Source organism: Hylobates moloch, unplaced genomic scaffold (assembly GCF_009828535.3).
Source record: "Hylobates moloch isolate HMO894 unplaced genomic scaffold, HMol_V3 SCAFFOLD_7, whole genome shotgun sequence".
NCBI classification, from domain to species: Eukaryota; Metazoa; Chordata; class Mammalia; order Primates; family Hylobatidae; genus Hylobates; species Hylobates moloch.
Genome location: NW_026652282.1, coordinates 61,599,186 through 61,621,565, shown reverse-complemented (window position 1 = coordinate 61,621,565; position 22,380 = coordinate 61,599,186). Strand labels below are relative to the sequence as shown.

General features: G+C 40.8%; 1 protein-coding gene across 1 annotated transcript in view; it reads left to right on the top strand.

Annotated features, from left to right (window-relative positions):
- The window catches only part of NEXMIF (neurite extension and migration factor), a 175,192-nt gene that overhangs the window by 145,747 nt on the left and 7,065 nt on the right, over positions 1-22,380 (top strand). Inside the window, exons 2-3 of the mRNA XM_032757200.2 lie at positions 16,575-16,700; positions 17,795-22,172. Of these exons, the coding sequence (XP_032613091.1) occupies positions 16,622-16,700; positions 17,795-22,172 (4,457 nt within the window). The 5' untranslated portion in view covers positions 16,575-16,621. The remainder of the gene's footprint in view (positions 1-16,574; positions 16,701-17,794; positions 22,173-22,380) is intronic.

Sequence of the window (22,380 nt, the reverse complement as noted above, 5' to 3'; positions counted from 1 at the left end):
CAGAGACACACACACAAAAAAGAGAATTTTAGGCCAATATCCTTGATGAACATTGATGCAAAAATCCTCAATAAAATGCTGGCAAACCGAATCCAGCAGCACATCAAAAAGCTTATCTACCATGATCAAGTGGGCTTCATCCCTGGGATGCAAGGCTGGTTCAACATACACAAATCAATAAACGTAATCCAGCATATAAACAGAACCAAAGACAAAAACCACATGATTATCTCAATAGATGCAGAAAAGCACTTCAACAAAATTCAACAGCCCTTCATGCTAAAAACTCTCAATAAATTAGGTATTGATGGGACATATCTCAAAATAATAAGAGCTATTTATGACAAACTCACAGCCAATATCATACTGAATGGGCAAAAACTGGAAGCATTCCCTTTGAAAACTGGCACAAGACAGGGATGCCCTCTCTGACCACTCCTATTCATCATAATGTTGGAAGTTCTGGCCAGGGCAATCAGGCAGGAGAAAGAAATAAAGGGTATTCAGTTAGGAAAAGAGGAAGTCAAATTGTCCCTGTTTGCAGATGACATGATTGCATATTTAGAAAACCCCATTGTCTCAGCCCAAAATCTCCTTAAGCTGATAAGCAACTTCAGCAAAGTCTCAGGATACAAAATCAGTGTGCAAAAATCACAAGCATTCTTATACACCAATAACAGACAAACAGAGAGCCAAATCATGAGTGAACTCCCATTCACAATTGCTTCAAAGAGAATAAAATACCTAGGAATCCAACTTACAAAGGATGTGAAGGACCTCTTCAAGGAGAACTACAAACCACTGCTCAACAAAATAAAAGAGGACACAAACAAATGGAAAAACATTCCATGCTCATGGATAGGAAGAATCAATATCGTGAAAATGGCCATACTGCCCAAGGTAATTTATAGATTCAATGCCATCCCCATCAAGCTACCAATGACTTTCTTCACAGAATTGGAAAAAACTACTTTAAAGTTCATATGGAACCAAAAAAAAGGGCCCACATTGCCAAGACAATCCTAAGCCAAAAGAACAAAGCTGGAGGCATCACCCTACCTGACTTCAAACTATACTACAAGGCTATAGTAACCAAAACAGCATGGTGCTGGTACCAAAACAGAGATATAGACCAATGGAACAGAACAGAGACCTCAGAAATAAAACCACACATCTACAACCATCTGATCTTTGACAAACCTGACAAAAACAAGAAATGGAGAAAGGATTCCCTATTTAATAAATGGTGCTGGAAAAACTGGCTAGCCGTATGTAGAAAGCTGAAACTGGATCCCTTCCTTACACCTTACACAAAAATTAATTCAAGATGGATTAAAGACTTAAATATTAGACCTAAAACCATAAAAACCCTAGAAGAAAACCTAGGCAATGCCATTCAGGACATAGGCATGGGCAAGGACTTTATGTCTAAAACACCAAAAGCAATGGCAACAAAAGACAAAATTGATAGATGGGATCTAATTAAACTAAAGAGCTTCTGTGCAGCAAAAGAAACTACCATCAGAGTGAACAGGCAACCTACAGAATGGGAGAAAATTTTTGCAATCTACCCATCTGACAAAGGGCTAATATCCAGAATCTACAAAGAACTCAAACAAATTTACAAGAAAAAAACAAACCCATCAAAAAGTGGGCGAAGGATATGAACAGACACTTCTCAAAAGAAGACATTTATGCAGCCAACAGACACATGAAAAAATGCTCATCATCACTGGCCATCAGAGAAATGCAAATCAAAACCACAATGAGATACCATCTCACACCAGTTAGAATGGTAATCATTAAAAAGTCAGCAAACAACAGGTGCTGGAGAGGATGTGGAGAAATAGGAACACTTTTACACTGTTGGTGGGACTGTAAACTAGTTCAACCATTGTGGAAGACAGTGTGGCGATTCCTCAAGGATCTAGAACTAGAAATACCATTTGACCCAGCGATCCCATAACTGGGTATATACCCAAAGGACTATAAATCATGCTGCTATAAAGACACATGCACATGTATGTTTATTGTGGCACTATTCACAATAGCAAAGACTTGGAACCAACCCAAACGTCCATCAATGATAGATTGGATTAAGATAATGTGGCACATATACACCATGGAATACTATGCAGCCATAAAAAAGGATGAGTTCATGTCCTTTGTAGGGACATGGATGAAGCTGGAAACCATTCTGAGCAAACTATCGCAAGGACTAAAAACCAAACACTGCATGTTCTCACTCATAGGTGGGAATTGAACAATGAGATCACCTGGACACAGGGCGGGGAACATCACACACCGGGGCCTGTTGTGGGGTGGGGGGAGGGGGGAGGGATAGCATTAGGAGATATACCTAATGTAAATGACGAGGAGTTAATGGGTACAGCACACCAACAAGGCGCGTGTATACATATGTAACAAACCTGCACGTTGTGCACATGTACCCTAGAACTTAAAGTATAATTAAAAAAAGAAAGAAAGAAAGAAAGAAATTGAGGCAGAATTTAAGAAGTTCCTTGAAACTGATAAGAACAAAGATACAAAATACTAGAGTCTCTGGGACACGGTGTTAAAAGAGAAATTTACGGTGCCAAATGCCCATATCAGAAAGCTAGAAATATCTCAAATTAACAACCTGACATCACAACTAAAAGAACTATAGAAGCAAGAGCAAACCAACCCCAAAGCTAGCAGAAGACAAGAAACAACCAAAATCAGAGCTGAGCTGAAGGAGGTCAAGACACGAAAAACCATTCAAAAGAGAAATGTAAACAGGAGTTGGTTTTTTGAAAAAAATTATTAAGATAGATAAGCCACTAGCTAGACTAATAAATAATAAAGGAGAGAAGATACAAATAAACACAATGAGAAATGACAAAGAGGATGTGACCACTGACACCACAGAAATACATACAACCACCAGAGACTACTAGAAACACCTCTATGGACACAAACTGGAAAACCTAGAAGAGATGGATAAATTCCTGGACACATACATTCTCCCAAGACTGAACCAGGAAGAAATTTATTTTCTGAACAGGGAATTAGTAACAAGCTCCAAAATTGAATCAGTAATAAGTAGCCTACCAACTGAAAAATTGCCCAGGACCAGATGGATTCACAGCCAAGTTCTTCAAGATATACAAAGAAGAACTGGTAACATTCCTACCAAAACTATTCCAAAAAATTGAGGGGGAGAGATGCCTCTCTAACTCATTCTATGAGGCCAGCATCATCCTGATTCAAAAGCCTGGCAGAGACACAACAAAAAAATAAAACTTTGGGCCAGGCATGGTGGGTAATGCCTGTAATCCCAGCACTTTGGGAGGCTGAGGCGGGCAGATCACTTGAGGTCAGGAGTTCACGACCAGCCTGACCAACATAGTGAAACCCCGTCTCTACTAAAAATACAAAAAAAAAATCAGCTGGGTGTGGTAATGCCTGCCTGTAGTCCCAGCTACTTGGGAGGCTGAGGCAAGAGAATCACTTGAACCAGGGAGGCGGAGGTTGCAGTGATCCAAGATTGTGCCATTGCACTCCAGCCTGGGCAACAGAGCGAGACTCCATCTTAAATAAATAAATTAAATAAATAAATAAATAAATCTTAGGGCCAATAACCTTGATGAACATTGATGCATCAATCATCAACACAATACTTGCAAACTGAATCCAGGAGCAATCAAAAAGCTAATACACCATGATCAACTAGACATTTCCCTGGGATGCAAGGTAGGTTCAACATATGCAAATCAATAAATGTGATTCATCACATAAACACAACTAAAGACAAAAACCACATGATTATCTCAATAGATGCAGAAAAGGCTTTGTTAAAATTCAGCATCCCTTCATGTTAAAAATTCTCAATCAACTAGGTATTGAAGGAACATACTTCAAAATAATAAGAGCCATCTATTACAGACCCACAGCCAACATCATACTGAATGGGCAAAAGCTGGAAGCATTTCCATTGAAAACTGGCACAAGACAAGGATGTCCTCCCTCACTGTTCCTATTCAACATATTATTAGAAGTTCTGGCCAGAGTAATCAGACAAGAGAAAGAAAGAAAGTGCATCCAAATAGGAGGAGAGGAAGTCAAACTATCCCTATTTGCAAGTGACATGATTCTGTATCTAGAAAATCTCATAGTCTCAGCCCAAAAACTCCTTCAGCCAATAAACACCTTCAGCAAAGTCTCAGGATACAAAATCAATGTACAAAAATCACTAGCATTCCTATATGCTAACAACATCCAAGCTGAGAGCCAAATCAGGAACACAAACCCATTCATATTTGCCACAAAAAGAATAAAATACCTAAGAATACAGCTAACAAGGGAGGTGAAAGATCTCTACACTGAGAATTACAAAACACTGCTCAAATCAGAGATGATACACACAAATGGAAAAATAGTCCATGCTCATGGATAGGAAGAATCAATATCATTAAAATGGCCATATTGCCCAAAGCAATTTATAGATTCAATGATATTCCTATCAAATTACCAAGGACATTCTTAATAGAACTAGAAAAAACTATTTTAAAATTCATATGGAACCAAAAAAAGAGCCCAAGTAGCCCAGGCAATCCTAAGCAAAAGGAGTAAAGCCGGAGGCACCAAGGTTACCCAACTTCAAACTGTACTACAGGGATATAGTAACCAAAACAGGATAGTACTGGTACAAAAACAGACACATATACCAATGGGACAGAAAAGGGAGTCCAGAAGTAAAGCCTCTCACCTATAGCCATCTAATCTTCAACACAGTGGACAAAAACAAGCAATGGGTAAAGGACTCCCTATTCAATAAATGTTGCTGGGATAACTGTCTAGATACAGGCAGAAGATTGAAACTGGACACCTTCTTTACACCATGTACAAAAATCAACTGAAGATGAATTAAAGACTTAAATGTAAAACCCAAAACTATAAAATCCCTGGAAGACAACCTAGGCAGTGCCATTTTGGACATAGGAACAGGCAAAGATTTCATGACAAAGACGACAAAAGCAACCACAACAAAAGCAAAATTTGACAAATGGGACCTAGTTAAACTAAAGAGCTTCTGCACAGCGAAAGAAACTACTATCAAGGAGTGAACAGACAAGCTACAGAATGGGAGAAAATTTTTACAAACTATGCATTTGACAAAGGCCTCATATCCAGCATCTTTAAGGAACTTCAACACATTTACAAGAAAAAACAAACAACCCCACTAAAAAGTGGGCAAAGGACATGAACAGACACTTTTCAAAAGAAGACAATCATATGAAAAAAAAAAACTCAGCGTCACTGATCATTAGAGAAGTGCAAATTAAGACCATAATGAGATGCCATTTCATGCCAGTCAGAATGGCTATTATTAAGAATTCAAAAAATAACAGATGTTGGCGAAGTTGTAGAGAAAAAGAAATGCTTATACACTGTTGGTGGGAGGGTAAATTAATTCGACCAATGTGAAAAGTAGGTGGTAATTCCTCAAAGAGCTAAAAACAGACCTACCATTCAAGTCAATATCCCATTACTGGGTATATACGCAAAGGAATATAAATCATTCTGTTATAAAGATACATGCATACATATGTTCATTGCAGCACTATTCACAATAGCAAAGACGTGGGACCAACCTAAATGCTCATCAGTAGCAGATAGGATAAAGAAAATGTGGTACATATACACCATGGAATACTGTAAAAAAAGAACGAGGTCATGTCCTTTGCAGGGACATGGACAGAGCTGGAGGCCATTATCCTTAGCAATCTAATGCAGGAACAGAATACCAAATACCACTTGTTCTCACATAGAAGTGGGAGCTAAATGATGTGAATACATGGATGCAATTAGGGGAACAACAGACACTGGGGCTTACTTGAGGGTGGAGGGAGGGAGGAGGGAGAGGATCAGAAAAAGTAACGATTAAGTACTAATCTTTGTCCCTGGGTGACAAAATAAACTGTACAACAAACCTCCATGGTATGACCTATATAACAAATTTACATATGTACCCCTGAACCTAAAATAAAAGTTTTTTTAAATCAGTTTTGAGTCCTCTTGTTCTAGACTTTTTATCTAAATGAGTTCCGATTTGTCTATATCACTTATCAAAGTTTATTAGAACATACATTCATTCTGTTCCTGCCATCTTAATGACATCATGTTTCCCCTGCTCAATCCTGTCTTTGTGTCTCTGTAGATTATTAATTTTTTGTTAGATCATTTTAAAAGATGATTTTAATTAAAATAATACCCACAACCCCTTCTTCCCACCCACTTTCCTCTTCCCCAAGAGACAGACATTCTAATTTGGCATGACATTATCTGGCCTAACAGTGTCTGGCATATGAAGTGCCTAAAAGGTCATCTTCCATTGTTTTAGCCTTCTGGAGTAGTTGAATTAAGTTCAAACTCAGGATGTTTTTCAAATGTTAAGTCTCTCTGGGGATGTTTTTCATAACATCTTTGAACTGGCTAACACGACAATAAATGAAACATGCTGCACTGGATTAAAAGGTTATTTCCCTAGTGTGTCAAGCTAACAGAGAACATGAAACTTCCCATCAGGCACTAGGCATCTCTGGCTGTCAGTCTAGCAACACTGTCTCCATTAAGTTCCTAACCCCCACCGCTCAGAGAACACTTTAGTCAAGAAACTACCCTTCACACTGAATCTTGAGTGGCAGAAAGGCAAAGAAAAGAAGATGTAGGAAGAGTCATAAATAAACAAAAGAGATAAGGGACTCTGTGAGCTAATAACCTGAGTCTAGGTAATCAAGACCAAAGACGGATGGAAACCCATTATTTGAAATTAAGAGTAAGGAAGAAACCTCATACAGGATCAGAGCCAAGCAAAAAATGGACAATGGTCTAAAATGGGCAAAGAGTAATTCTGGTAAGTTAGAATATTGAAGGACAGGACAAGAGTCTATATTCCATGGAGATAAGATACCCACAATTTACCACATTAGAATGGTTACCTAAGAAAGACTGTGGAAATAAATCAGAATAAATGAATAATGGCAAAAGGGAAGCTTTCTTGGATCACTGATGAATTGAAGAATATGATGACATCAACCCTCTGCACTTGAGACCAATAAAATAAATAAAACCCTAGGCCATCCCGTGCAAATAGACAAGTTAGTTAGGAAGTAAGAATAACAGTGCTGTCTAGTAGAACTTTCTGTGATAATGAAAATGTTCGGTGTCTGCTCTGTCTAATATTGTAACCACTAGCCACAGGTGATTACTGAGCACTTGAAATTTTTCTAGTATTACTGAAGAACTGAAGTTTTAATTATAATTAATTTAAATTTAAATTTAAATAGCTGCATATGACTAGAAGCTATTGTATTGGAGGGGGCAGGTTGGATGTTGCAAGTGAGCCCAAATCCTGGCACAGAGAAGGTAAGTGTACACTGTAGTTGCAGGAAACAGTGTTCATCCTTGCCCTCTCCAGGACCTGTTTTGCCCATCAGTAGGTGAACTTGCAGAAGCCTAGCCCCTAGAAGTTCTCCCCTACTGTGGATTTGGCTGCTAAATTTGGGAGGAGTCCTGCAGAGCTGACTATTGTTGTTCAAGAAATGTGGGCTTCGGAATTGCATGTGTAATGGTGTTTCCTATGCAGACTTTAATGAGCACAGCGCCTCCAGAATGCCACGTGTATGGCTTTGGGCATCAGCCAGGATTGGCTTGAGTTGGGTGCTACCTAGTGAACTATTTCAAACTATGGTGCTCTGAGGACTTTTTTGCTGCCTTGGGTATGGGTAACAGTAATGAGTTGTGAGGGGTCAGAATAGAGAGTTAATAGTATAAATGATTGCTAGGCTATTACAGAATTCTAACTAGAATGGCAACATACTTATTCTTAGGCCCAACCCCTCTTCTTTTCTGATATTCCGCCCTTCTTCTCAGCCCTGTATCCTTTCCCTTGATCCTGGATAGCCCATTCCTTGTCCCATGTAGCAAATAAAAGGAATATGAGAAAATGCTTCTAATGGGGGTGGGGGGACATGGCTTTATTAACACGTGTGTTTGGGTTCCTGGGTGCTTTTGTGGAATTATTGAAATTTTCCTTTCCTCTGTTGAATAAAAAGTATACAACAGTTGTAAAAGTATTGTACAGATGGTCAAAGTCATCTTAAAGTACTTTCCCCATATATAAGTAGCCAATAACTATCATGTACCCACAAAAATTAAAAATTTAGGCCAGGTGCGGTGGCTCACGCCTGTAATCCCAGCACTTCGGGAGGCCGAGGCGGGCGGATCACAAGATCAGGAGTTCGAGACCAGCCTGACCAACATGGTGAAACCCCGTCTCTACAAAAATACAAAAATTAGCCGGGTATGGTGGTGCGTGCCTGTAATCCCAGCTACCCAGGAGGCTGAGGCAGGAGAATCGCTGGAACCCAGGAGGCAGAGGTTGCAGTGAGCTGAGATCACACCACTGCACTCCAGCCTGGGTGACAGAGTGAGACTCCATCTCAAAAAAAAAAAAAAGAAAAAAGAAACTTTTGTACTTGTCATGGTATCCCTAGTCCCTGTACTCTCCCCCAAAAATTTCAAATGGTATCTTAACTGGTCATTATTAAATAGCTGAATTTATTTTAGCACTTCCAAAGAATTCCCAGCTTTGTTCATCTTCCAACTTCCAGTCCTTTATATTGCATCCTGCTTCCACGATGGAAGAAGAAAGTCACCATAATTTTTTTTGAGTGTACATGAATGTCCTGTGTGTGTGTGTGTCTGTGTGTGTGTGTGTGTGTGTGTGTGTATAAGGAGGAAATGTGTTGCTTGGGTGGGTATGCCTTGGGGTGACAATACAGAGCTCTAGAACCAGAGGCTGGAAGAACAGTGCCTACTTCTCAGATGGATTTTGGCTTTATCTCTACTTTTCACTTCTCCTCTTGGGATAAGTAAGAACAGCTTTCTTATTTCTGACAGCATTTCCTCCAGTAAAGACAAACAAAAAGTTAGTAGCCCTCTGATTAGTGGTTATTTTTATTGATAACTTACATTCCACTTGGTAAGTAACTTGGTGCTATGGGGATATTTCTGGACTAGACGGCAACACACATCCCACATCCAAGAATGTGTATGTGTTACCAAATCACTATGTAACACTGGCAAGTAGTTTCCCCTTTCTGGGACTTGGTTACCCCACTTGTAAAATGGGGAGTTTGGGATGAGACTGTCTTCCAAGATCCTTCCAGCCCTGTGGTTCAGTGATTATATTTCTGAAAAGAATATAATAACATTTTTTAAAATGCAGTTAACAGGATAAATTAGTAATAAGAAAAGAGATTAGAAACCATATGGAGAAAGTCAAAAGATAATTTAGCCTAAAGTTATTGTGCTCAAGCATTAAATGTAACTCAGTGCTGCCTGGCAACAAAAGCACTCTTTGATTAGGATACAGTCCTTATATAAATGCATTCTCAGAAAGGGCTGGGCTACAGTGGCGTGGTTCTTCAGAGGACTCGCCATCTTCCACACACAAATGGGTCTTCCAGGTTGATCTCTCTGTTCCTAATACACCATTATACTGCCCATTTGGGTCTAGAGTCAAGAAGAAAGTGACTTTCTTTAGAAAGAAATACCCCACCTGACAAACAGTGATTATACTCTTCTATCACTCCTTCCTCAGATTTGAGAAAGAAAGCAGGCAGAAGTCCTGAAAATAAAATTCTTTCACAAAGGCAAAGGGATTCAGATGTGTCAGTGAAGTTGAGCTACCTATAGTTATAAGGTTTAAAAGTTAAGACTAGTGAGGAGGCCGGCTATTCCTGACTTGAACCTATTAGTGCCTCTGCTTGTTCTTTCTACCCCTAATTCCAGTCTTAATGAATATTGTTTCCTAGCATTTGTATAGTGCTTTAATATATACAATGTATTTGTACATGCTTTCTCATTGATTCATCGTCTTATGCACCTACTCTTCTTGAAAATTTCTTTAGAGTGATGTCACAAAAAATGGTACAGATAAAACCAGTAGGGAGAGAAAGAAAAGAAGAGGAAGGGAGACCCAAATGTTGAGGCACCAAGCTAGGACACAAATGCAGCCACTATCACTTCTGCCTAGGAACATGATGGCAAAGAGGATCCCTCTTAGATTGGTGGCTGCCAAAAATGAAGGCAGGTGATACATACGGAGCCCTGTCACCACCAGCAGCACCCTACTTGCTACCCCTGACAGGATTTGGGTATGTGTGTATAAAAATCAGAGGCATACAGGAAGGGATATGAGATGAAAGGGGTTAAAGAGTTCCCTCAGGCTCATCTCAGTATCACACAAAACTTAAATCAGAATTTCTTCTTGTATGTCAATTTTTTGTAGTACATGTAATTAATTTCAATTTTTAAAGATGAACAAATAGGCTGGGCATAGTGGCTCATGCCTGTAATCCTAGCACTTTGGGAGGCCGAGACAGCCGGATCACCTGAGGTCACGAGTTCCAGACCAGCCTGGCCAACATGGCGAAACCCCACCTCTACTAAAAATACAAAAATTAGCTTGGGAGGATAAGGCAGGAGAACCGCTTGTACCCGGGAGGCAGAGGTTGCAGTGAAGCAAGATCGCGCCGTTGCACTCCAGCGTTGGGGATAGAGCGAGACTCTGGAAAGGAAGGAAGGAAGGAAGGAAGGAAGGAAGGAAGGAAGGAAGGAAGGAAAGGGCGTGATGGTAGCCTGTAATTACAGCTACTCGAGAGGCTGAGTGGCAGGTGGAGGTTGCAGTGAGCTAAGATCATGCCACTGCACTCCAAACTGGGGGACAAAGCGAGACTCTGTTTCAATAAAAAAAAAAGAGAGAAGAAAGAAGAAAGAAAGAGACAAAAATTAAATGAATTCTAGATTGTTAGGAACTAAAAGAATCCTTAGATATAATCTAGTTTTTCTCCCTTATTGTATAGCTAGTAAAACTAAGTACTAGAGAAGGGAGGGAGCTTGTCTGAGGACACCTAGCTAATGATTGTACTCTGTCCATTATACAGTATCCCCTCTTCTATATGAGTTTTTTGTGCATATCTTTTGAATTTTGGAATTTTTTTTTGAGACAGAATCTCACTTTATCCTCCAGGCTTAAGTGCCAGTGGCACGATCTTGGCTTACTGTGGCTTCAACCTCCCGGGTTCAAGCAATCCTCCTGCCTCAGCCTACCAAGTGGCTGGGACTACAGACACGTGCCACCATGCCTGGCTAATGTTTTTGTATTTTTTGTAGAGACAGGGTTTCCCCATGTTGCCCAGGCTGGTCTCAAACTTCTGAGCTCAAGCAATCCGCCCACCTCAGCCTCCCAAAGTGCTAGGATTACAGGTGTGAACCCCCAAGCCCGGCCAGAATTTTGGAATCTTTATCATGAGAGAGGAAATATTTAATGGAGTCATACCATACTTTTGAGATATATAGAATTCTTTACAGTGTAGCTGTGGCAATCTCTTTTTGATGTCTTTCTCACCCTTAATATTGTTAAAACTTGTATGGTTGCTCATTTAAGCATGTTTCCTGTACTTAACATCATCATACCTCCGTATTTCTAGCTTAGGGTCTTAAAATCCTGATAGATATCTGAAAATAGAATTAGCCAAGCAGAATTATGGATTAGAATGTGCTCCCTGTACGGTTGCTGATTCTGCCATCCATTATACTGACTAATGCTAGACTGGGAAGAATCAGACTAGACAGAGCTAGCTGGGCTAGCTTGGAAAACTGTCTGTGGGCCTATTTGCTATAGCAGTACCATCTCCTCGTTTCATTACAGTCCCTAACCCAACCTGAAGATTCCCCATCTGTAACAGCTTGCTGGTCAGTTGCTTTCTTTCCAGTGTGACAGCTAAGGTCCTGGTCAGCTTCATTAGACATGTTGTACCTGATAATTGGTCTTCATACTGGCCTTGCTTTATTCCCAAGAATATCCTGGCACCGATATTTCTGAGGCTACCCTGGTCTGGAATCCAACCACCCATGATTCTTCTTTCACAGTCATCTATTAACTCTTTGATCTATCTCTTCTCACTGTATTCTGACTACTGCTCCCTTACCTGTCACATCTAAATCATCTTCCAGGTCTATGCAGCACACCTATGTAGCTCTACTTACGTCTAACATCTCCTTTCCATTCCTATTTCCTCCTGAATTCTAATCTTTTTGACATCTCACACCTGAACATTATTTCCTATCTTCCCACCCTCTGTCTCTCCCACTTTCACTGGTCCTAATATTCTTCACTACTCAAAACCCTTCAGCATCTTCCTGAATTACAATTTAGTTGGCCTCCACAGTATATTTCAGTTTATCTTTCCACTATATTTTCTTGTTTGTACCTATTTCAGCCAAACATTATTCCCTAAATTCTCTCCCATCTTTTCCTACCATTCAACATCATTGTTTAACCAGTTTTTACAAAGTACATATCATGTTATAAGCACTATGTGAGCCAGGCCCTGTGGAGTTGGGGGTGTTGGTGCTTAGTCTTTTGGGGGTATCAGATATAAAGTAGTAAAGCTCGTATAAGATGATGAACACAGAGGAGATAAAAATTCTTTGAGAATACAGAGAATGGCAGAGACTGATTTTGTTTGGAGTGGGGAATCAAGGAATGTGTCAAGGAAAAACTGAGAAGGGAAGAGGACAGAGAGGTAAAAGGGAGGTTGGGAAAGGGGAAGGGAAGGAATAGGAAAAGGGGACAGAGATTCCAAACAGAATATCAAGTGCAAGACACCGGGAAGCAAAAACAAATGGTTTAATATTAAGGGAGCAGAGAGGGTTAGAATATTTAGGAACATAGGGGGAAGTGAACAGAATGAAAAGAGGATACAACTGGAGAAGGTGAGGATTGATTGAGGAGAGTGTTTTGCAAAGCAAAACAAAGTTTTAAGGTATCTTGTCAACTTGCTATGCTTCTATAGCAGTTGTTTAGAAGATAGACTGGAGTGGGAGGGAGACTTGTAGCATTTCATGAAGGTCCTTCTGCCTGGAATACTTTTCTCTCCACTGAACTTCCCCATCCTCACCTCCAGAAAGGTCATCCTTCAAGATCCACCTTAATGTTGCTGCTTTTAGTGAAGCCTTCCCAAATCTCCTGCCTCTCTAGAATTCTAGAATTGGAGTAATTTCCCTCCATTTGGGATTCCCATAGCAACTTTCTGCCCCTCTTTCAGTGTATTATATTTACAATTTGTCTGTAGCTTGCTTTCCCCCTCTAGACTCTGAGCATCTTGAGAACAGAGATCTAGCCTCATTTATCTGTCTTTTCTATGCTGTACTTGATACAATACTGTGATCACAGGTAGTACTAATAATTTTGATGAATTGATTTAAACTAGTATTCCAGAGATTGGCACTACTCAAACTCCAAAGGCTATATTGCCCCAGGCCCATAGACAAAAACAGGACTTACTTTCTTGCCTTGATTTTTTTTCCCCACTTGGGAAAAGCCAGGGACAGCCTCAACACAAATGCCGGCATGGGTCATCTAGACTCTGAGACCTTAGACTTCAAGGCCGCTGGGGAAGAGGATAGCAGCCTACAGGATCTATGAGCCTTTCTCAAGCCCAGATGAGGGGAAGGACAGCTAGGAGGGATTGCTTTTCCAGTCTAATGGACCATTTCCTTGCTTCAAAATACCATCTCCATGCTAATGTTATTTTAATGTCATTACACTGTGTAATTTACTGTGATCAGCAAAGCAATTTGTTGTACATTCTTCCAAAAGTGTTAATCAATTTTAGCTCAAAATAGATTTTAAAACCCCACCTAATTTACTGTCCTAAAATGCTGATCAGTGGGGGAAAGCTAAAGCAAGCCCAGAGTTGTTTGTATTGTAACTGTAAGAAATTATAATTCCTCCCCAAAATTATTTTTATAAGCAGCCAAGGTATAAGTAAATAGGTATGTAGAAAAATATATACCTTTAGTTGTCCTGTTTATAGCTGAGATTTGAAAAATCATAGGAAAGGACTAAAGGATTATCTGCTCAAGGTCTAGCCTACTAATTCTGGAGAAGAAAGGCCCAAATTATTGATAATCACTAAGTTAATATCTGTGATGCTCAGTTTTCCCTTTTCAAAAAAAATTAGAATCTAATAGAACCAAACTTATGAGGTAATTAATTATACATCCAAGCTCCCATGTCCCCACTCTACCTCTTCTTCATCTTTTGCCAAAGTTTGTCTCCTCTCTAATCTCAACCTTATAAGATTCCCTTTACTTCAGAGTCATAAATCCTGGGTGCTTGGCCAGATTTTTCCATTAGAGGCAATTTATGTTCTTAGGGAAATAACATCCCAGAGTAAAGTTACAGCAGCACTAATATGTCCCCTGACATAGTGTTCTTGTCCTGCCTGAAAAGATTGGATAATTGGCTAGACACGGTTGCTCATGCCTGTAATCCAGCACTTCAGGAGGCTGAGGCAGGTGGATCGCTTGAGGTCAGGAGTTCAAGACCAGCCTGGCCAACATGGCGAAATCCCATCTCTACTAAAAATACAAAAATAAGCTGGGCATGGTAGCGCGTGCCTGTTAATTCCAGTTACTTGGGAGGCTGAGACACGAGAATTGCTTCAACTCTGGAGGGGCCACTGCCCTCCACCTAGGTGATGGAATGAGACTCTGTCTCAAAAAAAAAAAGATTGGATAATTGTTGATACTTAAATGTATTGTTCCTATCTATATTTCATGGTACATTAATTTTTACTGATAACCGATGCTTATCTGTGGCAGCTGTTCTGTATTTTCCTACCTGAAAGGGTATAGAAGTACAGATCAGTAACATGTGGAAACTTGTATTTGTCTAGCCCTGTTTTAGTCAGGGGTTGGAATTGGTAAGAATCATGGAGATGGCATTTTGTGTTTTAAGAAAAAACACCTAGTCTCTTGGTCAGGAAACTTGGGTTTTTTTTTTTTCATAGATCTCTCATTGTGTTGTTTTACAACCTTGGCTATCATAGTCTCTCTTTCCATACCTTGGTCTTCCTGGTGATAAAAATGGACTTGCTTGTAGTTAACTATAGACATAAGGGATAAGAAGACATTAAATTATTGAAATCTAAAAGTAATTTGCCCCTTATCAAGTTCCTGCCAAGATGGACTTAGTGGAGGGGCAAAAGAGGGGTAAATGATACCTGAAGTCCTACTGAACTCCAAAACAAAAATGCACAGAGTAATCCATGATGGCAATATGATTCCATCTGATTTATAGGGTTGTCTTTGAAGCAGAGGCAGCTATCCAATCTGTTCATTCAGTTCTACTACAAATGAGCCCTCCTTGACAAAGGGTGGGGACTTGGACATTGCTATCCACTCCTCTCCGTCTTTTAAAACTCTCCAGCCCTTTTCTGTGTAAATACAAGTAAGCATATTTTTTCTCTTTTCCCTGGCACCCATGGTTTATTGCCTATGCATCAAATCAGATCTCATATAAAATGAGAAGAAAATGTGGCAATTCTAATATATAAGTGTTAGGGGAAACCCAGAGTCATCTAACATTTTTAAAACTGAGAGACTGCCTAATACAGTCTTTGTATTTTATAGATAAGGGAATAGGCCCAGATGGGTAAAATATTTTATAGATTGAATCATGTGGAACTGTTACTGCTTCCTGTTTCTCAATGCTGAACCTACTTTTTAGAGTATATTGCATGCATTAGGATAAATGACTATACAATTGAGATTCTTATAATAGCTGCTTGACTATCAATACCATATGCTTTTTAATAAAGGGATAGATACTCAGTTGGGGAGAAGGTCTAGGGACAGGGGAGGGCTAGATGTTGTAGTGGCATGTGGCAGATACCCCATCTCATCTCCTATCATTTTGCATATAAATACCACTCAGGTAGGTGGGCAGGAGATGAAGGGCTATAGATAGATATATGTCCTATGCCCTAAAAATATCAGACGATGCTGGGGCCTTTTCAGAAAATCTAATCCTCTTTGTAGTCACATTTTTAAAAAATCTTGCTGTGAGTTTGGAGGAATACTTGTCAAAGTCCAAGGTAAAGTCCTGGAAGTCGAGAAACCATGGAATTCTCTACCTCCTTCATCCTTAGCAGTCAAATTTTAAGGCACAGAAAGAGAAATTCTGAATATGATGTACATGTGTGTATGTATATGAATTGCCTTGTTTTTGAAGAGCATCTGATCATTTGAAATAGAAATGAGGCAAACAAAAATAAAGTTAATTGCCACACACAAACACACATACAAACACACCTTATCTCAGGTTAGTCTTGTCTTTGCTTTGTGTCCTTCTTAATCAGGCAACCATGATTAGGTTAAATGTATTAGTATTTGGAGGAAGGGATACGTTTGTCTGCTTCCTTGGATTTCAGTTTTGAATAATATCATGGCCCAGAGGTGATAGAAGGATGTAGGATGTATGAATGAGTGTGAGTTTCCAAATTGACTTCATGTGGTAGGTATAAATTGTGAAACAAAAACAATAGCAGTGATGAAGTCAGTCTGGAAACAGATAAATCCCAGTGAGCCTTTTAAGACCCCTCTAGCTGAAATAACCTATAAAACACAAAATAAAACAAATTTAATGACTGATATTATATATTTGAAATGTGCAGGTTGGACAGCATTTGGACTTGGAATGAAACAATAAGAGGTTACATTCATGGATAACCGACAAGATAAGGCTATTGTTGCCTCAGCCAACGGAGAAAACACTCTGATTAATGGGGTCAAAGAAAATGGTAAGGGAATTTAATTATAGTATATTAATATCTCTCCTGGTAGTCCTTTGTTATTACCATGGATTTTCAGTACCCACAAAGTTGGGACAGGTTGAGTCCAGGATGCCTCTGAAATGAATGTTAATTGTAAGCTTTATTCCACCAAATATCTAACTGGGCTATAAGAGTCTCTAAGAGGCATTGAATCTGACCCCTTTGCCCTCCCAAATCATATCTGTCAAATGAAGTTCCTCAAAATTCCTAGTGAATTAGAAATATGCTCTGATGTGAGGCTTAGAACTTCTAGAGTGGCCGGGCACAGTGGCTCATGCCTGTAATCCCAGTACTTTGGGAGGCCAAGGTGGGCAGATCATTTGAGGTCAGGAGTTCGAGACCAGCCTGGCCAACATGGTGAAACCCTGTCTCTACCAAAAATATAAAAAATTAGCCAAGTGTGGTGGCAGGTGCCTGTAATCCCAGCTACTCGGGAGGCTGAGGCATGAGAATCACTTGAACCCAGGAGATGGAGATTGCAGGGAGCTGAGATCACGCCACTGCATTTCGGCCTGGGCAGTAGAGCAAGACTCAAAAACAAGAAAGAGAGAGAGAGAGGAAGAGAGAGGGAGAGAGAGGGAGAGAGAGAGGGAGAGAGAGAAAGAGAGAGAAAAGAAAAAGAAGAGAGAAAAGAAAAGAAAAGAAAAGAAAAAAGGAACTTGTAGAGTCACTAGGAGCTTCCAGAACCTGGATCTGGAGGACAGGCCTGAGCCTCATAGCTCAAAAGTATTAATGTTCCATCTGAGCATTTTCCCCTTGAAAGCCTTGACTTTCCAATTGATCAAGCAGTCCAATTCTTTTCTCATTTCTGAGGAGAGCTTTGCCTTTCTCTGAGGAAGAAACTTGACCTAAATAATTATTATTTTTCATTTGCATGAATGTTCAATATAAAATCAGGGTTGTTCTTTAACGTTGTAGTTTTTATTTGTAAAGATAGAGATGTGAAGGCTTAGCTTGTATAATAAGATCAAGTACCAGAAACTGATCAAGGGAAAGAGAGTTAATGAGTCTGGTCTAAGACTCTTAATTTTATTCCTGTCATTTCTTTCCCTTTTTTCTAGACTCAGAGGACCAGGATGTGGCAATGAAGTCATTTGCAGCTCTAGAAGCTGCTGCACCTATCCAGCCTATACCGGTGGCACAAAAAGAGACCCTGATGTATCCCAGGGGTCTCTTGCCTCTACCCTCTAAGAAGCCCTGTATGCAGAGCCCGCCCTCTCCTTTGGGCCTGATTGAAGCACCCGAACATGCTGCTAATAGTGCTTCTGTGAATGCCATCTCCCTCACATCTGGCATTGCAAAAGGCCCGAACACATGGTCACTTCCCAATGAATGTGAGAAAGCTCCATTTGCCATAATGGAGCCTGCAGGCATGTCAGCTCTGAATGGGGACTGTCTCATGCAGCCAAGTCGGACTTGCTTAGGCTGCTTCATGGAATCCAAGGATGCAGTAGATCCTGAGCCAGGGATCAGTCTGAAAGTTGGTGATCTAAATAGGGATTATGAAACATGTGCAGTCTCTGATATAGGGATTCAGTGTATTAATGCTGGAGAAAATATGAAATATGGAGAGCAGCTGCTCTCAGACCAGCTCCTAGGCTTCCCCCTGCATAAATCAAGGGCAGGAGACAGACGAGAAACTGAGAAACCTGACATTGACTTGGAGGATCCAGCTCAGAAAAGCTATTATGAGGCATTACTGTTAGATAAGTGCAATACAGAAGAAGCTTTGCTTGCAAATTCCAATCAGGATTGGGGTTACTTTGAGACTTTCATTAGTGAAAGTAAGATTGAACTGCTTGACCTCTGTTCCAAAAATGAGCTGTCTGTCAACCTATTCTCTGAAGAAGATGTGGATAACTACATGTTTGATGATGATGAATCAACACTAGGCAGTGATGTCTGCTCCCTGAAAATTCGATATGAGTCCTTTCAGGACAACGTTCGAGACAAGACTACTCTTTTGATGCAGGAAGATGCCCAATTCAACTTTTTTCCCAGCGTCTTTACTACCTGCCCCAAGCGAGAGTCTAAGAGTGGGGCCCTGAAGCAGAGCAGTGATTTTTCCCAATTCAAGGTCCCTGATGTGAGCATCATCTGGGGGGAAGAAGATAAAAACTTGGACAAGAAGAAAGGCAAAGAGGAAGGACAGGAAGACAAAGGTGTAGAGAAGAAAGATGGAAAGGATAATGGAGAAAAGCCTGCCTTAAATAAACCATGCAGTGGGACTGAAGTAGAGCAACTTAAGAATCCAAAGCAGGGCCATCTTGCTAATTCCTTGGAGACATCAGGGAGTTTCAGTGATGATAGTTCCTTCATTGAGATCTCATATGATGCTATGGGTGAGATCAAGGACTGTAGTCGCTATATGGCTCGGGACACTAATTCTGGCAGCTCCTCCTCCCAACAGAACTATGGGCTGCGAGCCAAGAGAAAAGTCAGATACAGTGAAGATTATCTATATGATGTTGACTCACTAGAGGGTGAAAAAGTAAATGAGAGGAAGGAATGGCTGCCAGTTGGTTCCAAAGAGGAAGATGATGATGAATGGTGTCCCAAAAAGAGAAGAAAAGTAACCCGTAAGGAGCCCCCTGTTATTATCAAATATATCATCATTAATCGCTTTAAAGGTGAGAAGAACATGCTAGTGAAGTTGGGTAAGGTGGATGCCAGTGAGACAACAGTGAATTTGAGTGAGAATCAGCTCAACAAATATGCCAAGCTGGCACCCTTGAAAGGCTTCTGGCAAAAGAAGAAGAAGCAGAGAAACACCAACACGGACTCCATCAAGACACCTTTTTCCCAAAAGCAAAGCTTTGAACCAGGTAGCTTTGAGGTGTCATTTCTGCCACCTGCTCGCAAACGAAAATCTAAACTTGGCAACAGGCACAGGATTCAAAGAATCCCATCCATTGAAATTTCAGCAAGTAGTAGACAGATTTCATTATGCAATGATCAGAGGAACGCTAGTAATCGTAAAGAAGATGGAGGCCTAAAAGGTACACTGAAGTCAGCACCTCTGGGTGCTCCTAGCTGTGCAAATGGATCACATTTAAATGACATCACAGGCCCTGACTCAGTGAAAGTCAAAGTCCAAGACACAGAGTTTAAGGGGCCAGAGAGGAAAGTGCTCAACAAAATCAAATTTAAAAGTGAAGCTAGGTTAAAATCTAAGAAAGTCAAAGCTGCTGGGCAAGAAAGCAAGCCAGTTGTTCAAATGAGCCCTCTCTTGGAAAACCAATCCTCCAAGGCTAATTTAAAGAATGAAGTTATTCCTGGGACCTCAAACAGTTCCCATCTATCTGAATTTCATGAGGCAAAGGCTGCTAAAAATTCCACTTTTCTACCAACGACCTGCTCTTCTGAAATGCCTTTATCATCTGCTAATGTTACCACTAATATACGTGTTATCCCTGGAGGGTATCTGCAGACATTGTTAGATGCTTCTGACTTGTCAAATAACACTAGTATCTCATACTTCAGCCACCATTCTCCAGAGCAAAATGAAGGCAGCCTCACTCAAACCGAAAAATCATTTGTACCCCTCCAGCCTACCCAGGACTGTGTGCTCACCTCATCCTCTGACTCTGAGCTGCAGCAGTCATCTCATAACTTCAAAATGGAATCAAGCAACTATGGAAATGTGTGGCCCAACAAGGCTACTTCTGGCACCCAGGAATTCATGGCTGAAGTCTCAAGGGAGATAGCCCCAACCCAATCCAGTGAATTTGGAGCCTCCCAAGTAGTCTCCATGGAAAATAACCTCACACCTACAACATACAATCCAATCTGCCTCAATAGTGGTGGCAGTAATTGCAACAAAGTCCTGTATGACTCCATGCAAGATACCCAACTCCCATCTGATGACTCTTACCAATTATGTCACTTTAATAATGGAGAGATCTGCTTTCCTTTCCAGCAGGGGCCAGTCAATATGGATGATGGTCGGCTCTTTAGCTTTGATTCGATGGCCCCACTCTCTGTCAGCTCAAGTAATTATTGCTCCTTAAGCTTGAAGTCCTGTGAAAAGGATGGTGATGATGATATCACTGATGACTTCCTGGCCCATTGCAGCCCTAAGCTGGTGATCCAGCAAAGCATTGATGAGATAGCACCACTAAAGGAGTCCACTGACCTCCTGGATATATCCAACTTCACCCCTGACAAATTCCGCCACTCTTCCCTTTCAGAGATGTCCCCACCGGATACCCCTAGTCTTTCCCCTCAAATTACCAGATGTGAGAGTATGAAGACACTAGGAACACTGAAGGGGTTCCAAGAGGGTGTCCCAGGACCATTGGACAGTGTGGAAAAAATCAAGTGGGACTGCAGTACCCTTTCACGGCAGGTCCAAATGGAGGATGGATTTACTTTAAATAACCACCAGTTTCAGTTCCATATGTTCAATGATGAGGATTCTGTCAGCCTGCTCCAAAAAAATCCTTGCCTGTCAACATTTAATGATCCATCCGGTCAAATTAGTACCAACAACAAAGTGTCAAAATCAAGAAAGAAAAGTTCACCCAGCAAGAGTGGGGCTACGAACCAAAGCTCTTCTCAGAAAAACACCAGGAAAAAATCCCTCAAAGGCAACAACAAGGGGATTGAAAAGCCACCTAGCAAAAACTCCCGCCAGGTCCCTAAGTCCACAAAGAAAGGGAAATACATGGCTGCCATCAATGGAGAGAAAATGCAAATTGGCATTGGCCGTGGGGGAAGCCAAACCAACACCATATCCTCCACTGGGAAGACATTGGCTGAATGTATCCAACATGGTGGCCCTATGGCCTCTATGAAGATGCCAAGTCAAAAGGGACTTTCTGGAGATTGGGCCTTGGGGAAGGAGAGCAGCCCAGGCTGGAGTGATATGAGCATGGGCACCAACACCAACAGCCTTCTGGATGATGACCAACGGGAATTTCAGGAGCCTTCCTATATCTTGTCCAACATTGCCTCTGGTATGGCAGATGTGCAGAGATTCATGATGGCCTCCATAGAGCCCCTTTGGGAACCTATGGAGCACCATGGGGATCCCAACATATTCTACTCCCCTGAGTCCAATAGTCTAAAATTAAAAACCCTCAAAATATTGGCTGGGACACCACAGGAGTCTAAGAAAAAGATCAACAGTGGGTCCCCAGGAGCCACTAAGAATCACAGGTCAATCAAGGGTGTGAGCAAAAGCAATGGGAAAACAGCAATAGGTGATCCTGGTCGTGCAAACATGCCTGGTTATAACGAGGACTCTCGCTCTACCTTCTTTGATAAAAAGTATAGTAACATGAGCACTTTAGGCAATAACGGACCGACACACAAAAAGTTGTATCGTCACAAATCCAGCTCCAAGGCCCTGAGAGATGAGAAATGTAAGGGAAAGCACATGGAGCGAGAACAGGTCCACAAGGATGAGTCTGGGACAGCTTCTTTTGAAAAACTGAGGTAATACTGTACCAATATGGCTGAGATGATGCACCCTTAGCTCTCCTACTACCTACTAAGCCCACAGTCCCTCATTTTTTCCCTCTTGAAAGCAAAAATTTGCATGAAAGAAACTGTCCCATTCCCTTCTTTTTCAAATTAAAAAGAAAATTTTAAAGTGCATGAAAATCCCTATACCTTTAAGCCACCCAAAAGATTGGGCAATTTT